Genomic DNA, 16,142 nt, shown 5'->3' with positions numbered 1-16,142 from the left:
CTGGGTAGTTCTTTTATGAGTAATTTTCTATTTCTTTCTTCACTTTCATTCCGATCATTGTGTGGGTTAAGAAAATTGTATTTGGCCAGACATATGGCGAGTCACGGCTGACATTTAAAATATACAGAGGGTTTTCTCAAGACCCAGTAAAGTAATATTTCAGGCAGCAGGAAAATGCGCAGAATACAGAAAGCTTAGGAAACACCATTAATAGACCTTAAACTGTAACTTCTAGGAGAAAATGGACTTGGAGAATGACCAAAACAGAGAAGGTTGTCCCCCAGAGAAGGTTGTTCCTACATCTATTGTAACGGCCCTGAGCTGTGCAGACTTATGTGACTGCAATGGACACCTGAGGATGCATAGGTGGAATATAAAGTAAGAAAAAAATAATACTTTTGTGTTTCTATGTTGTCAAATCTAACCACCTAAATGTCTTCAGATAACACCAAATATTTTTTATTTTAAATTAGAATAGTTCATTTGGGTTGATAAATATCCCATATGTTGTGGTTAGCTGTGAAACCATGTGTAGTTCATTAATAAAGCAGATGCCACCAAACCCATATGCCATGCCAGGGACATTATGAGGATACCTGTACTATCCATAGGTGGAGACTAAAGCACCCCATAGACCTTAGATGGCTGTCGGTGGAACAGTGGTTTGGCTCATCTACTAAAGGAGTCTCATGCACCATTAGCGTGTTTCCGTGCTTCCTCAGCATGGCCTCCCACCGAGCCAAACAGCGAAGACATACGTTGTGGTTTTTTCACCAAAAAAAAACTTTTATATTTCATTCTTATAAACCCATAGCAACAAAATACACATATTTTGCATGAAAAGGGACAAAATGGTGCCATGAGTATTTATTCTATAAGTTTTAAAGGATGAAATAAAAGTTAGTTTTAAGAAAACGATCCCGCGGTCTTAGCTTTTCTTAGGCTAAATGGTCCGGCAGATCATTCGGGTGACTGCTATCTCACCCATAGACAGGAGTGCTTAGCTGGCCGAGTGCTCGTGTTCTCTATGACACACGCCTGGCAGCGACTTATCTCAGGGAAACCAAAATGACGGATCGATATCTTCCTGACAATCATTCAGAGGCACCCATACAGTGTCGGTGCACCCATTAATATTGGCGGACTCACCTAACAGTTTGTTCAATGTGCATGTGGGGGCTTAACACAAAGGCCACCAAATGGAAAGTGATTTAAAGGAATAGACAAACTATGAATGGATTAATTTTAAGAGACTAATAAATACATCAAAGAATCACAAATTATATAAGAAGGACATTATCCCTTTGCTTGTGTAGCCATTTTCACCTTCCTGACCAGGCCAGATTTTTCAAAGACACGTGTCACTTTATGTGGAAATCATTTTCCAAGGCATCTATATATCCCCGTGATTGAGAAAGTTTTTTCTTGACACATTGTAGTTTATGTTAGTGATAAATTGAGGTCAATATGATTTGCGTTTGTTTAAGAAAATATCTGATTTTTGAAAATTTTTAAAAAACGTTACATTTTTCAAATTTTGAACACTAACATCCCTAGAAAAGAAATCCACACCACACAAAATAGTTACTAAATAATATTTACAACTAGCTGAAGAGCCCGGCCCTGTCCGGGCATAGTAACTAACTACGGTTAGTTATAACAAATTATAATGAATATATATATATATATATATATATATATATATATATATATATATATATAAAGCTGAATGTATAGCCCCGCCAATTCCACATAGTCATTCACTATAATATCCCACACAATCCTGTCAGCCAGAGCTACCGGACTACTACTCCTAATATCCCCCATCGCCCCGTCAGCCAGAGACACCGGACTACTACCCCTAATATCCCACATCATTCCATCAGCCAGAGCCACCGGACAACTACCCCTAATATCCCACATCATCCCGTCAGCCAGAGCCACCGGACAACTACCCCTAATATCCCACATCATCCCGTCAGCCAGAGCCACCGGACTACTGCCCCTAATATCCCACATCATCCCATCAGCCAAAGTCACCGGACTACTACCCCTAATATCCCACATTATCCAGTTACAGCCGCTGGACTACTACCCCTAATATCCCACATCATCCCCTCAGAGCCACCGGACTACTAACCCTAATATCCCACATCATCCAGTCAGCCATAGACACGGACAACTACCACTAATATCCCACATCATCCCGTCACTGCCGCCGGACTACTACCCCTAATATCCCACATCATCCCATCAGTCAGAGCCACCGGACTACTCCCTATAATATCCCACATCATCCAGTCAGCCTGGGGTCAGAACCAGAGAGCTGAGTGGAATGGCCCTAACTTCCATACCGGGGATCGCTTTAAGAGAGGTCTGGCATCAGAACCAGAGCGCAGAGTGGACTTGCCCTAACTTCCATACCGGGATCCCTTTAAGAGGGGCCTGGGGTCAGAACCAGAGCGCTGAGTGGACTTGCCCTAACTTCCATACCGGGATCCCTTTAAGAGGGGCCTGGGGTCAGAACCAGAGTGCTGAGTGGAATTGCCCTAACTTCCATACCAATCATCCCTTTAAGAGGCCTTGGGGTTAGAATCACAACGCTGAGTGGAACGGTCCTAACTTCCATACCTTTAAGGCTGGGTTCACATTGCGTTAGGGGGCAATGCGCTGACGGATCCGTTACATAGCGGCACTAAGGCTATGTAACGGATCCGTTAACCCCAGCATTGCCCGCAATGAATGTAGTGCATCCTAACGCATGCCAAAATTGTCCTTGGGGTGATACACACACACATTTTATATATAGATATGTCTTTATGTTGACATTAAACAACCTTGTATTTTGCGACAATGTTCAAAAGTTTAGGAGAAATTTTTCAACCAGAAAACGCTCAAAAGATCCAAAGATATTATATACAAAATTACCTTACTGTTCATATATTTAGGCTTTTGAGCATCTTTTAACCACTTCAAGTCTCCAAAGATGCTAAGGTGCTAATACAAGTAATCTGCCCATTCTTCACTTCTTTACAACACACGTCAAAAGTTGTTACTTAGCGTTTATGCTTCAAAAACGAGTTGTGATTTCTTCATTATTGAATAAAGAAAAAAAATAAATAAAAATGGCAGTAAAAAAGATGACTGCAATATGATTTAAAAATGCTCAAAAATACAAGGTTGATCAAAAATGATGAAACAAGCGCTCAGGAATAACCTAAGCAAACAAAAAATAAAACGCTCCAGGACAAAAAAGGCCAAAGTGTCCAGAAGTGTCTTCCTCTTGGAAAAATAATCAGGTTCGCCAGAATTTAAAACACATAATGTGAACATACTATTTGAAACCCATATGAGCTTCACAAAATTTTAGTATGCTGGGATGTAGAGACTAAAATGCTGTTTAGCCTTAATGTTTTCATGTTAATAAGGGGTAAAAGTATAAAATGGAGCCCACACGTTGTAGCGCAAAATCTCATGAACACAGAAATATTATATTTGTGGCCATAAACTAATTTTTGGCCACATGACTGTGCGGAAAAAAAGAAGCGCCATTAGTCTTTTGCAACAAAATTTTGCCTGGATTGGTTTGTGAGTGCCACATCGCAATTGCTAAAGCAGTGAAGAGCCAAAGCAGCAGAACCCCCTCAAGTGATGGTGTCCTCAATGAGTTCATCTAAGATTGGAAGCACATTGCACACAGAGATGCTTCACTACATTTTATATCGTTGGGCTGTGAAATGAAAAATTATATTTTTCCAATAAAATGTTGCATTATCCCCAAATTTTTTAAATTGTAAGAAAAAAAAAACTTGTGTAACAATTTTCTCCTGAGCACATCAGAGTACGGAGTTTGCTGAAATGATATGTGACCCTGATTTTAGGAACTCAGATTTTGCTGTGATTTTGTTTTGTGGGGGTCTTATTTTTTGTGGATTGAGATGAAGTTTTTATTATTACCATTTTAGGGTAATTTCAGTTTTTCCTTAAGATTGCTACCCAGACTTTTCAAGAAATCCAGTAACGTTGTCAATTTGGCCTGAAAAATGCTAACCCAATCAAAAACGTGACATGGGGTTGTACAGGATGGTAACAGATTTGTGAACAATTCCAAACGTATCTTGCAGCATAAAAGAAAAAAAAAAGTTAAAAAGTACCATGATTTAAATGTGAAAAGTCAGGTGGGCGCACCGGGTGTCTCCTTGAGAGTGCCATCCTGAGAAACCTCACCCCATCCTGGATAACACGACCACAGTAGTTTAGGGGCTGTTTGTATTATGACAGCTTTTAGCTATAAGAATATTCAATATTCCAGATGATCGGGCTTCATGACTATACAAACGATATCACTGCTACCTGGAACTACTCAAAACATTTATTGTATGTATGGATTGCTTTGTGGACGCTTGATGCCAAGTCCATGAATTAGTATTGCTCTATGTGTATTGCAGAAACAAGGTGAAGGGATTATGGAAAGCTTACCTGGCAGAAACCTTACAAAGCGAGGCATAAAATGAAACTGCGGACATGTGGAGCCATTATCTTCAACAGGAGGACCTAGGTAATGGCATATAAAAATGGAAAATCAATTAGTGTTCCTTAGGAAAGACAGGGAGGTGTGTTTTATATCAAAACCAAACTGGAAGACTACATACAGCAGGGCTGGGAAGAAAATCAAATCTGAGGCAGGAGACATACAATGACATGGTTCAGTCAAATCTGTTTCCAATTATCCAATTAGAAGGGGCACATGTTTAGGCAACTAATAGATGCTGGGTTTATCCAGCTTTCAAGAAATAAAAAGCTAAACAAAAATGTAAAAGAGAAAAATCAATACCAGAATTAAAACTTTTTTTCTATTTTTGAACAATAGAAGCCATTCTGAGCCACAGTGGATAAAGTTACTGCTGCACTGTTTTTCAGTATAAGAGCCAAAACAACATTATGAAAGCAGTGCATTTACAGTGGATACATTTACATGCTGCCACTATATAAATTATAGTGTACGAGTGGATATATATATATATATATATATATATATATATATATATATATATATATATATATATATATACACACACGCACACACATTATATATATATATTATATAAACATGTGTATATATGTATGTGTGTATATAATATGTTAGTGCATGTGTGTACTATAGAAATTAGTAATATATTTATATGTATATACACTTTATACACTGCTCCAAAAAAGGGAACACTAAAGTACCACATCCTAGATATCACTGAATGAAATATTCCAGTTGCAAGTCTGTATTCATTACATAGCGAAATGCATTTAGAACAATAAAACAAAAATGATCACTGTAAATGAAAATTAATATTCCATGGCGGTTTGGATTTGGAATGATAAACAAAATTAAAGTGTAAAATCAAATTACAGGCTGTTCCAACTTCAGTGGAAATGCCTCAAGACAATGAAATGATGCTCAGTATTGTGTGTGGCCTCCAGGTGCCTGTATGACCTCCCTAAAACGCCTGGGCATTGTCCTGATGAGGTGGCGGATGTTCTCCTGACAGATCTCCTCCCAGACCTGGATTAAAGCATTAGTCAACTCTTGGAAAGTCTGTGGTGCAATGTGGCATTGGTAGATGGAACAAGACATGATGTCCCAGATGTGCTCAATTGGATTCAGGTCTGGGGAACAGGCAGGCCAGTCCATAGCATCCATGACTTTATCATGCAGAAACTGCTGACACACTTCAGCCACATGAGGCCTAGCTTTGTCATGCATCAGAAGGAACTCAGGGCCCACTGCACCTGCACCCTGCACATGGTCTCACAATGGGTCTGAGGATCTCATCCCAGTACCTAATGGCCATCAGGGTACCTCTGGCTAGCACATGGAGGACTGTGCGGCCCTCCAAAGAAATGCCTCCCCATACCACTTCTGACCCACTGCCAAATCGGTCATGCTGAAGGATATTGCATGCAGCAGAACGTTCTCCACGGTGTCTACAGACTCTGTCACGTCCGTCACATCTGCTCAGTGTGAACCTGCTCTCCTCTGTGAAGAGCACAAGGTGCCAATGTTGAATTTACCAATCTTGGTGTTCTCTGGCAAATGCCAATCGCCATTCACAGTGTTGGGCTGTAATCACAACACCCACTTGTCTACGTGGGGCCCACATACCACCCTCATAGGGTCTGTTTCTGACAGTTTGAGCAAACACATGGATGTCAGTGGCCTGCTGGAGCTCATTTTTCAGGGCTCTGCTTTTCTTCCTCCTTGCACAAAGGAAGAGGTAGCTATACTGCCGCTAAGTAGGTGCCCTTCTATGGCCCCCTCCACGTCTTATTGTGTACTGGCCTGTCTCCTGATATCTGCTCCATACTCTGGAGACTGTTGACAGACACAGTTACCCTTCTTGCCAGACCTCGCATTGATGTGCCATCCTGGATGAGCTGCACTACCTGAACAAAGTCTGTGGGTTTCTACTCTACCTCTAGGGGTAAGAGCAATGACAAAATGCAAAAGTGACCAAAACAACAGCCAAAAACGATGAGAACAGAGAAATGGTCAGTGGTCACTACATGCAGTAATACTCCTTTATAGGGTTTGTCTAGCTAATTGGCTATAATATCTAACCGGTTGTCAGTTCCATTTGCACAACAGCAGGAGAAACTGATTCACAATCAGTGTTGCTTCATAACTGGATAAATGTGACTTGGAGTTACATTGTGTTGTACCACATAAAAGACCCCCCACAGGCCCACCCCGAAGCATGAGAATCTCTAACTGAAAACAACAAATACAGATTAAACAACAACCACAAGACAGATTTCATCAACCATTTAATCAGTTTAACGGGACCAACCTGACACTGTCAGTAGGTTACTCAGCCCAATCCTGACAGGTTCCCCCTTAACAAGCTTCTTACACCTCTCAACTGGAATTTTGGATCACTCTTCTTTTGCAAACTGCTCCATGTCTCTCATATTTGATGGGTGTCTTATCCCAACATTAATTTTAAGATCTCTTCACAGGTGTTCAATGGGATTTAGATCCGGACTCATTGCTGACCATGTCAAAACTCTCCAGCGTTTTGTTTCCATCCATTTCTGACTGCTTTTTCAAGTATGTTTGAGCTCATTGTCCCATTGTGACCCAAAATCCTCTAGTAAGCTTCAGATTTCATGATGCCTTGCACACAGTAAAGGCACCCAGTGACATAGGCAGCAAATCAACCCCAAAACATCTTCGAACCTCCATCATATTTGACTGAAGGTACTGTGTTATTTTCATTGTAGGCCTCATTCCGCTTTCAGTAAACAGTAGAATGATGTGCTTTACCAAAAAGCTTTATCTTGGTCTCATCTGTCCACAAGACACTTTTCAAGAAGGATTCTATCTTACTCATGTACATTTTGGCAATCTGCAGTCTAACCTACTTTAATATCTCAGTGGCAACAATGGGGTACTCCTGAGTCTCCTGCCATTGCGTTTCATTTCATTCAAATGTTGATGGATAGTTCGCACGGACACTGATGCACCCTGAGCCTGCAAGACAGCTTGAATTTCTTTGGAACTTGATTGTGAAAAAGTAGCCCCAATCTGGACTATCCTGCGTTGCAACTTTTCATCAATTTTTCTCTGCCATCCACATCCAGGGAGATTAGCTACCGTGCCATGGGTTCTAAACTTTTTATGTTGTGCACCGTGGACAAAAGAACATCAAGGTCTCTAGAGATGGACTTGTAACCTTGACATTGTTGATATTTTTCAACAATTTTGGTTCTCAAGTCCTCAGACATTTTTCTTTTCCTCTTTCTGGTCTCCCTGTTTAGTGTAGCACAGACAGACACACAATGCAAAGATTGAATCAACTTCTCCAATTTTTATCTGGTTTCAGGTGTGATTTTCATATTGCCCACACCTGTTACACTGATGCACCTGTGGCAAGTAAGTGAGTACTATCCATCAACATTTGAATGAAATGAAACACAATGGCAAAAGACTCAGGAGTACCCCACTGTTGACACCGAGATATAAAAATAAGTTAGACTGAAAATGAAATATTTCTCCCAGAAAAACATGGATTTTTGTGATAAACTCAACGTAAAATCCTTTTCTCCGAGACGCTCATTGAGGGACACAGGTACTGTGGGTGTATGCTTCTGCCACCTGGAGGCTGACACTAAGTGACAAAAAGAGGTTAGCTCCTCCTCCGCCGTATATACCCTCGCCCCGGTTGCGGACGGAATCAGTTTGGTGCAAAAGCAGTAGGAGATCAAACAAAAAAAATCAGACAATATCAACCTTAATGCAGGTAACAACATGTCTAGAAAAGACACCACCCTAATATCATTCAAAAAAATTAAACAAAAACAGAAGCCAACTTGGCTAACAGGGTGGCTGCTGTGTCCCCCAATGAGCGTCTCGGAGAAAAGGATTTTACGGTGAGTTTATCACAAAAATCCATGTTTCTCCTTCGCCTCATTGGGGGACACAGGTACCGTGTGACATCCTAAAGCAGTCCCTGGGTGGGAAGTTGACTCACTGATCCAAGCTACATGCACCTCCTGTCTAAAGGTGCGCCACCGCTGCTTGGAGAATCCTTCTACCCAGGCTCGCATCTGACGAAGCCTGAGTATGGATATTGTAGTGCTTTGCGAATGTGTGCAAGCTTGACCAGTTTGCAGCCTTGCAAACCTGTTCCGCCGATGCCTGGTGCCGAAGCGCCCGAGAGGCGCCCACTGCCCGAGTAGAGTGCGCTCTGATGACTGCTGGAACTGGTGTGCCTCTGATGCGGTAAGACTCCTGAATAGTCAAACGAATCCACCTGGCTATGGTCGATTTTGAGGCGAGTCCCTTCCTGCGCCCCTCAGGAAGCACGAACATCGTGTCTGTCTGACGAAAGGGTGCCGTCTGTGACACGTACCTCCTGAGAGCTCTCACCAGGTCCAACATATGAAGAGCCTTTTCCACACGGTGTACCAGTGCTGGACAAAAAGAGGGCAGGACAAGATCCTCGTTAATGTGGAATGAGGAAACGACCTTCAGCAGAAAAGGAGCGGCTGGTCTGAGAACCACCTTATCTTTGTGGAAGACCAAAAAAGGAGCTGGCAGGATAGAGCTGCCAGCTCTAAGACCCGTCTGATTGAGATAATTGCCACAAGAAATGCTACCTTCCAAGAAAGGTAGGCTAAAGAGACCTCCTGTAATGGTTCAAATGGAGCCTCCTGTAGAACACTTAGGACCAGGTTAAGGTCCCAAGCGTCCATGGGCGACCTATAAGGAGGTACCAAGTGGGAGACCCCCTGAATGAAGGTCTTCACCTGCAGATTGGTAGCAACCCTGCGCTGGAACAGAACGGATAAGGCCGATATTTATCTCCTGAGGGAACTCGGGGCCAAGTCTGAGTCTAGGCCAGACTGGAGAAAAGCCAAGATGTTGGGAATAGAAAATCTCACTGGAGAACAACCATGGTTCCAACACCATGTGAAGAAAACCTTCCAGGTGTGGTGATAAATACGTGCTGAGGCCGGCTTCCGGGCGCTAGCCATTGTAGCGACCACAATGCGGCCGAACCCAGCCTGGGTTAGAATCCAGGATTCAACGGCCAAGCCGTCAAACAGGGCCCCTGAGTTCGGGTGGTAGATTGGGCCCTGGGACAGTAGGTCTGGGTGCTCTGGTAGGCGCCAAGGAACATTGGCGAGCAGCTGTACTAGGTCTGCGTGCCATGCCCAACGAGGCCAATCTGGGGCCAGCAGAATCACTGGCACCTCTTCCGCCTTGATCTTCTTGATGACCCTCGGAGGTAGTGGCAACGGGGGAAATAGGTATGGGAGGCGAAACTGGTTCCATGGCAGAACCAGCGCATCCACAGCAATTGCCTGTGGATCCCGGGATCGAGCGACAAACGCTGGTACCTTGGCATTCAGTCTGGTGGCCATTAGGTCCACATCAGGCGTCCCCCATCGTTGGCAAATCTGCTGAAAGATCTCGGGGTGAAGTGACCATTCCCCGGATGCGAGACCCTGCCAGCTGAGGAAGTCTGCTGCCCAGTTCTCTACGCCAGGATGTGGACTGCCGATATCGCCGAGTGGTTTCTCTCGGCCCAATGAAGCACATGCCCTACCTCGCGCATGGCTGCCCTGCTGCAGGTGCCCCGCTGATGATTTATGTAAGCCACAGCCGTGGCGTTGTCCGACTGAATCCGAACGGGCCGGCTTGCTAGAAGGGGATGAAACTGTCGCAGAGCTAGCCGGATTGCCCGTATCTCCAACAGGTTGATTGGGAGGCGTGCCTCCTGCGGCGACCACCGTCCCTGGGTCGTGTGGTGACGAAAAACCGGTCCCCAGCCGAGGAGGCTGGCGTCAGTTGTCACCACCAACCAATGGTCTGGGGGAAAGAGCTTGCCCTGGAGAAGTGAGGCACTGGTTGTCCACCACCCGAGTGCCTGTGTGACTCGGGTGGGCAACCGGCATCGGCGATCGAGAGAGAATGGGTTTTTGTCCCATACTGATAACAGGGCGTGCTGCAGGGGGTGAAGATGGAACTGGGAAAACGGAATTGCCTCCATCGCTGCCACCATCTTTCCTAGGACCCTCATGCAGAAGCGGATGGTATGAGGGACCGGTTGGCGCAGCTTCCGGACTCCCTGCCGGAGTGCTAAGGCCTTGTCCTGAGGGAGAATTACCAACCCACGGGAAGTGTCGAAGATCATTCCTAAGAAGGAGATCCTCTGAGCTGACACAGGGGATGACTTTTTCAGATTGACCAACCATCCTAAGCGGGAAAGAGTATCTAGCGTGATGCTGACTCTTTCCTCGCATGCCCGAAAGGAAGGGCCATTGACCAAGAGGTCGTCTAAGTAAGGAAAAACAACTATGCCCCGGGAGTGCAGGGTGGCCATGACGACTGCCATGACCTTTGTGAATACTCTGAAAAAAAGAGAAAAAAGAAATGGGCCACAAAGAAGGGGATCACCCGAAAAGGTAGGATTTTAGCGAAAAATGATATTTGCAATCTTTATTATGACACAAAGGACAAGCACATAACCAATTAAAAACATTGTATGTCACATGTGTGACGAATTTTAAACAACTTTAGGTCCATAATGAGGCCAAAATCTCATGACAAAAACACTCCACAAGTGATGATGACCTATAAAAGAAATAACCATATAAATGGCATACCATATTAAGAATACCTTACAAATACAGTTGTTAATACAGACTGGTATCCACACATTATAAGGGAAACATGCATAACAATTGATACGTGCATGAAAGATAAGAGAGCATACAAATTACTCACATAGGGAATGTCCAGTTTCTTTAGAGGTGCTACCTCCTGAAGGGCTGGGTCCAAAAAAGAATTACAATGAACTTAGATTTAACTGTCCCCGCATACCTCACAATATCAACCCCTACAGAGGTAAATAATGGCGGCTACAAATAGCTGTCCATAATAAAGTGCAGTAAGTCCCTGAACTCTCAATACAAGAGGCTCAGAAATAAGGCAAGAATAGAGTCTGGGGAGCCCAAATCCAAAATGAGACCCGACGCGTCGAAACCGAGCGTGGCTTCGTCAGGGGTGTTCGCCAGAGACCCCGATGGGTGGGTCCGCCGGAAGTCTGCGTCACGGGGGGGACTGCCGCCCGCGGCCTAGCTCCGGGAAGAACTGGGGACTAAATTTCCGGCCTGCGCCCGGACTCGGGGCAGGACCGCCGGACACCAGGCCAGGAGCCTGCACCGCCGGATGCCACGCTATGTGGCGCAGTCAGGGAGGCCGGGAATGCATAAGAACGGCGCCAGGAGCGCCAACCACGGGGGGGTCCGCAGGAGCCCTCCAAGCCCACCTCTTTCCATCTTCAACCTCAGGTTGAGGGGGGGAAGGGGGGCCGAAAAAAGTTTAAGGACGGTAATATAGGGGATGAGGAGAGGGACCGTCCGCCACCTTCCATCTCCGCTGTCTGGCATTGGTGATGCAGTGGGGGCCGCACGGACTGTTCGCAGGCCTCTGTACAACCTAGAGTTTCACTTCCTTAGGGTAGTCAGGGCTCAGTCCGGCATCATGTCCCACATAACGGGAAAGGATACGTGGAGGCGACACTCGCACGTTGTTGGTTTGGGGAAATCAGACCCTTTCAATGGGATCCGTTGCCCCTGACTTATCCTCATGGAAAAAATGACAGAGTCTGGAAAAAAAGACCAGACGTGTGCATCCAATGGACACTAAGTAAAAACTGATTCCGCCCGCAACCGGGGCGAGGGTGTATACGGCGGAGGAGCTAACCTCTTTTTTTCACTTAGTGTCAGCCTCCAGGCGGCAGAAGCATACACCCACAGTACCTATGTCCCCCAATGAGGCGAAGGAGAAAAAACAATCACATGCTTGAAACAAAGTTGTTTATCAACAATTTAGAAAGGTGTCAACAATTTTGTCTGGCCCATTTTGGGGGTCGTGTGTGAATTTGTTTCTCTATTTTTTCTGTTGTTATAAAACACACACAGAGGAAATAAACATTTGTATAATAAAACGTGTAATTGCAATAATTTTCTGGGAGAAATACTTCACTTTCTGGGACAATTTAAAGGGTGTCAACACTTTTGGCCATGACTGGGATGGATGGATAAAGGTGCTTCTCACAAAATTAGAATATCATCAAAAAGTTAATTTATTTCAGTTCTTCAATACAATATGTGAAGCTCATATATTATATAGAGTCATTACAAACAGAGTGATCTCTTTCAGGGGTTCCTTTTGCATCAATTACTGCAACACTGCGGTGTGGCGTGGATGCAATCAGCCTGTGGCACTGCTGAGGTGTTATGGAAGCCCAAGTTGCTTTGATAGCGGCCTTCAGCTCGTCTGCATTGTTGGGTCTCTCATCTTCCTCTTGACAATACCCCATAGATTCTCTATGGCGTTAAGGTCAAGCGAGTTTGCTGTCCAATCAAGCACAGATATACTGTTGTATTTAAACCAGGTATTGTACTTTTGGCAGTGTGGACAGGTGCCAAGTCCTGCTGGAGAATGAAATTTCTATCTCCAAAAAGATTGTCGGCAAAGGGAAGCATGAAGTGCTCTAAAATTTCTTGGTAGACGGCTGCGCTGACTTTGGTCTTGATAAAACACAATGGACCTACACCAGCAGATGACATGGCTCCCCAAACCATCACTGAGGGTGGAAATTTCACACTAGAACTCAAGCAGCTTGGATTGTGTGCCTTTCCACTCTTCCTCCAGACTCTGGGACCTTGATTTCCAAATGAAATGCAAAATTTATCTTCATCTAAAAACAACACCTTGGACCACTGAGCAACAGACCAGTTATTTTTCTCCTTGGCCCAGGTAAGATGCTTCTGGCATTGTCTATTGGTCATGAGTGGCCTGACACAAGGAATGCGACACTTGTAGTCCATGTCCTAGATACATCTGAGTGCGGTGGCTCTTGAGGCAATGACTCCAGCAGCAGTCCACTCCTTGTGAATCTCCAAATTTTTGAATGGCCTTTTCTTAACAATCCTTTCAAGGCTGCGGTTATCTCAGTTGCTTATGCACCTTTTTCTGCCACACTTTTTCCCTCCACTCAACTTTCCATTAATATGCTTGGATAAAGCACTCTGCGAACAGCCAGCTTCTTTAGCAATGACCTTTTGTGGCTTACCCTCCATGTACTGTGTCAATGACTCCCTACTGGACATCTGTGAAATCAGCAGTCTTCCCCATGATTGTGGAGCCTACTGAAATAGACTAAGGGACCTTTTTAAATGCTTAGGAAGCCTTTGCAAATGTTTTATGTTTATTATTTTAATTTACAGAGATAATGACTTTGGGGTTTTAATTGGCTGTAAGCCATAATCAGGAACATAGACTGAAATAAACACGTGAAATAGATCACTCTGTAATGACTCTATGCAATACGAGTTTCACTTTTTGTATTGAAGAACTGAAATAAATTAACTTTTTGATGATATTCTAATTTTTTGAGAAGCACCTGCATGTTGTATACTAAGAAGCACATTTACATTGTTTGGAGTACTGCAAAAGAAATGCAAAGTGCACAGTTCTAGTTCTTCATGGTGCCTGGTGCCAGTAATTCAACATCCTCGTAAGGTGTGGCTGTTGGTCTATACATTACTCTACAAAACTATATACGAACATATAGTGTATAGTTGTACCATGCTGTAACATACAAGCTACGCCATGCATAGTATAAAGCAATCAGAGCTCAGTAGCTGCACACTTTCCAGCCATGTATCCTTGAATGCTCCCCTGCTATACTTTTAAATATCTCGAACTGTGTCTATAATAACGCCATGCTACGGAAAGTGTGTGCATCATAGAGATCAGGGCCATGAATGATAAATTCTAATGTCCTTCCCATCGTGAGATTTTTTAGAGACTTCTAAGAGTGAAAAAAAAAATCCTTGGGGAAATTAAAGCAGATAAGGGAAGGAAATTACAAGAAGGTGGTTATAAGTGACTAGAGAGAAGTGAATGCATTATGTTTGTGGTTTGAATTCTGACATGAGATATAATAAATAGGACTAACAAGACAAAAGTTTTACTGCGTGCAGTAATACCGAGGAATAAAAAACAGACATGACACGTAGGCTACTAAATGGTTCAGTGCATTTAAAGCCCACGGGGTAAAGCGTTTCAGAAAGCAAGTAAACCAGACGTACCAATAAGATTCCAGTCATGAAGCTCTAATATGTCCCTGAACAGATAGGAAGAAAACAGTTCCAGTCCTTTTACACAGAAATGCTGAGGAAAACAAGGAGGTTGTAGATTAGTATCCATATTACTATTAGCAGTACATGGCACGCAGGTAATGAGGTCACTGAAAGGGTTAATGTGGGAACATATTCGGTTATATTGAATAGTCAAATATATTTACTGCAGCATTCTAGCTGTAGTCTAAATGGAGCGCCCGCTGCAGGGCATAGATGGTTTAATCAAAGCCAACATTGCAGTTTATTAGTGATAGTGCTTCATGTTGTCTGACCCAAGGAAAAATCATACCGAACACTGAAATAAAAAAGAAAAAAAAAAAAGTCTGCAACTAGATCAGGGCTCACTTTTCTTGTTTTTTTGCAGAATGAGTGGCAGTTTCTAAAGGGAATCTGTCATTCGGTTTTTACCAACAGCATAATTTAGAGACAGAGGCTCTGATTCCAGCAATATGACACTTACTGGGCCGCTTGCTGTAGTTCTTATACAATTGATGGTTTATCAGCGGGAGATTATCACTGGAGGACTAATAAACCTCTTGCTGCGTCGTCCTCCATACAAGAGTACAACTCCGCCTCCACCACTGATTGGCATGTTTCTGCCTTTGCACAGTGTACACAGAAAGCAGCCAATCAATGGTGTGGGCGGGGTTACACAGAGCTCAGCATTTAGCGAACAGGTGGATCAGCAGCAGATAAAACAGGGGTCAGCTAAAATGCAGCAAGCAGTCCAGTAAGCAATATATTGCTGGAATTGGGGTCTCTGCCCTTACAACATGCTGAACTCAGATGGTGTAGCAAAAAACCTGGTGACTAGTGTCGAGCATTCCGATACTGCAATATCGGGTATCGGCCTATATTCGCTGTATCGGAGTTCCAATACTTTTAGAATATCGAATACGAATACCGGAATCGGAAGTTCCCATAATGCAATGAGCCAGTTTGATTTTATTCAGCCAATGAGGAATCCTAAGAAGTGTGGGCACATCCTGTTATGCATGTTAAGCATGTTAACTAATGGCGTGGCTGTGATTGGCTGCGAGCAGACCACCCAGCTGCTCCTTCCTCAGACACACGCTGAACAGTGATCTATGGAAAGTGAAACTAGTGAGGGAGGAGGAAACGAACAGTTCTCATTTCAATGCCAGAACACCCCCCCACCCCCGGACGTTTATCTTAGAAGCAAGAGGTGATATCTTGGAAACCGTGCAGACTAGCCACAGAAGGTAAATTACTTATTGTCAGCATTCTGCAGCCCAGATATGCACTGAGATTATGTGAAAAGCCCGGACAACCCGTTTAACATAGTCAATATCTTTGTAACTCCGAACGTCTTAAAAAAAAAATTAATTCCTGCTATTCCATTTGATTGGGCTAAACCTCTATGGCTTTAATGTCTCCTACACCTCCCCCAGTACATTCTACATTAT

The 16,142-nt window shown here is 43.7% G+C and overlaps 1 protein-coding gene across 3 annotated transcripts in view; it reads right to left on the bottom strand.

The window, feature by feature from the left end:
• The window catches only part of DROSHA (drosha ribonuclease III), a 316,847-nt gene that overhangs the window by 212,995 nt on the left and 87,710 nt on the right, over positions 1-16,142 (bottom strand). For all 3 annotated transcript variants that reach the window (XM_073550200.1, XM_073550202.1, XM_073550201.1), the window contains exons 11-12: positions 14,665-14,746; positions 4,480-4,554 (exon numbers count right to left, since the gene is read on the bottom strand). In XM_073550200.1, the coding sequence (XP_073406301.1) occupies positions 4,480-4,554; positions 14,665-14,746 (157 nt within the window). The remainder of the gene's footprint in view (positions 1-4,479; positions 4,555-14,664; positions 14,747-16,142) is intronic.

Source organism: Dendrobates tinctorius, unplaced genomic scaffold (assembly GCF_039654945.1).
Source record: "Dendrobates tinctorius isolate UK_male_01 unplaced genomic scaffold, ASM3965494v1 ptg000163l, whole genome shotgun sequence".
In the NCBI taxonomy this organism is placed as follows: domain Eukaryota; kingdom Metazoa; phylum Chordata; class Amphibia; order Anura; family Dendrobatidae; genus Dendrobates; species Dendrobates tinctorius.
Note: the sequence above shows the minus strand (reverse complement) of the source record. Positions and strands in the feature narration are given on the sequence as shown.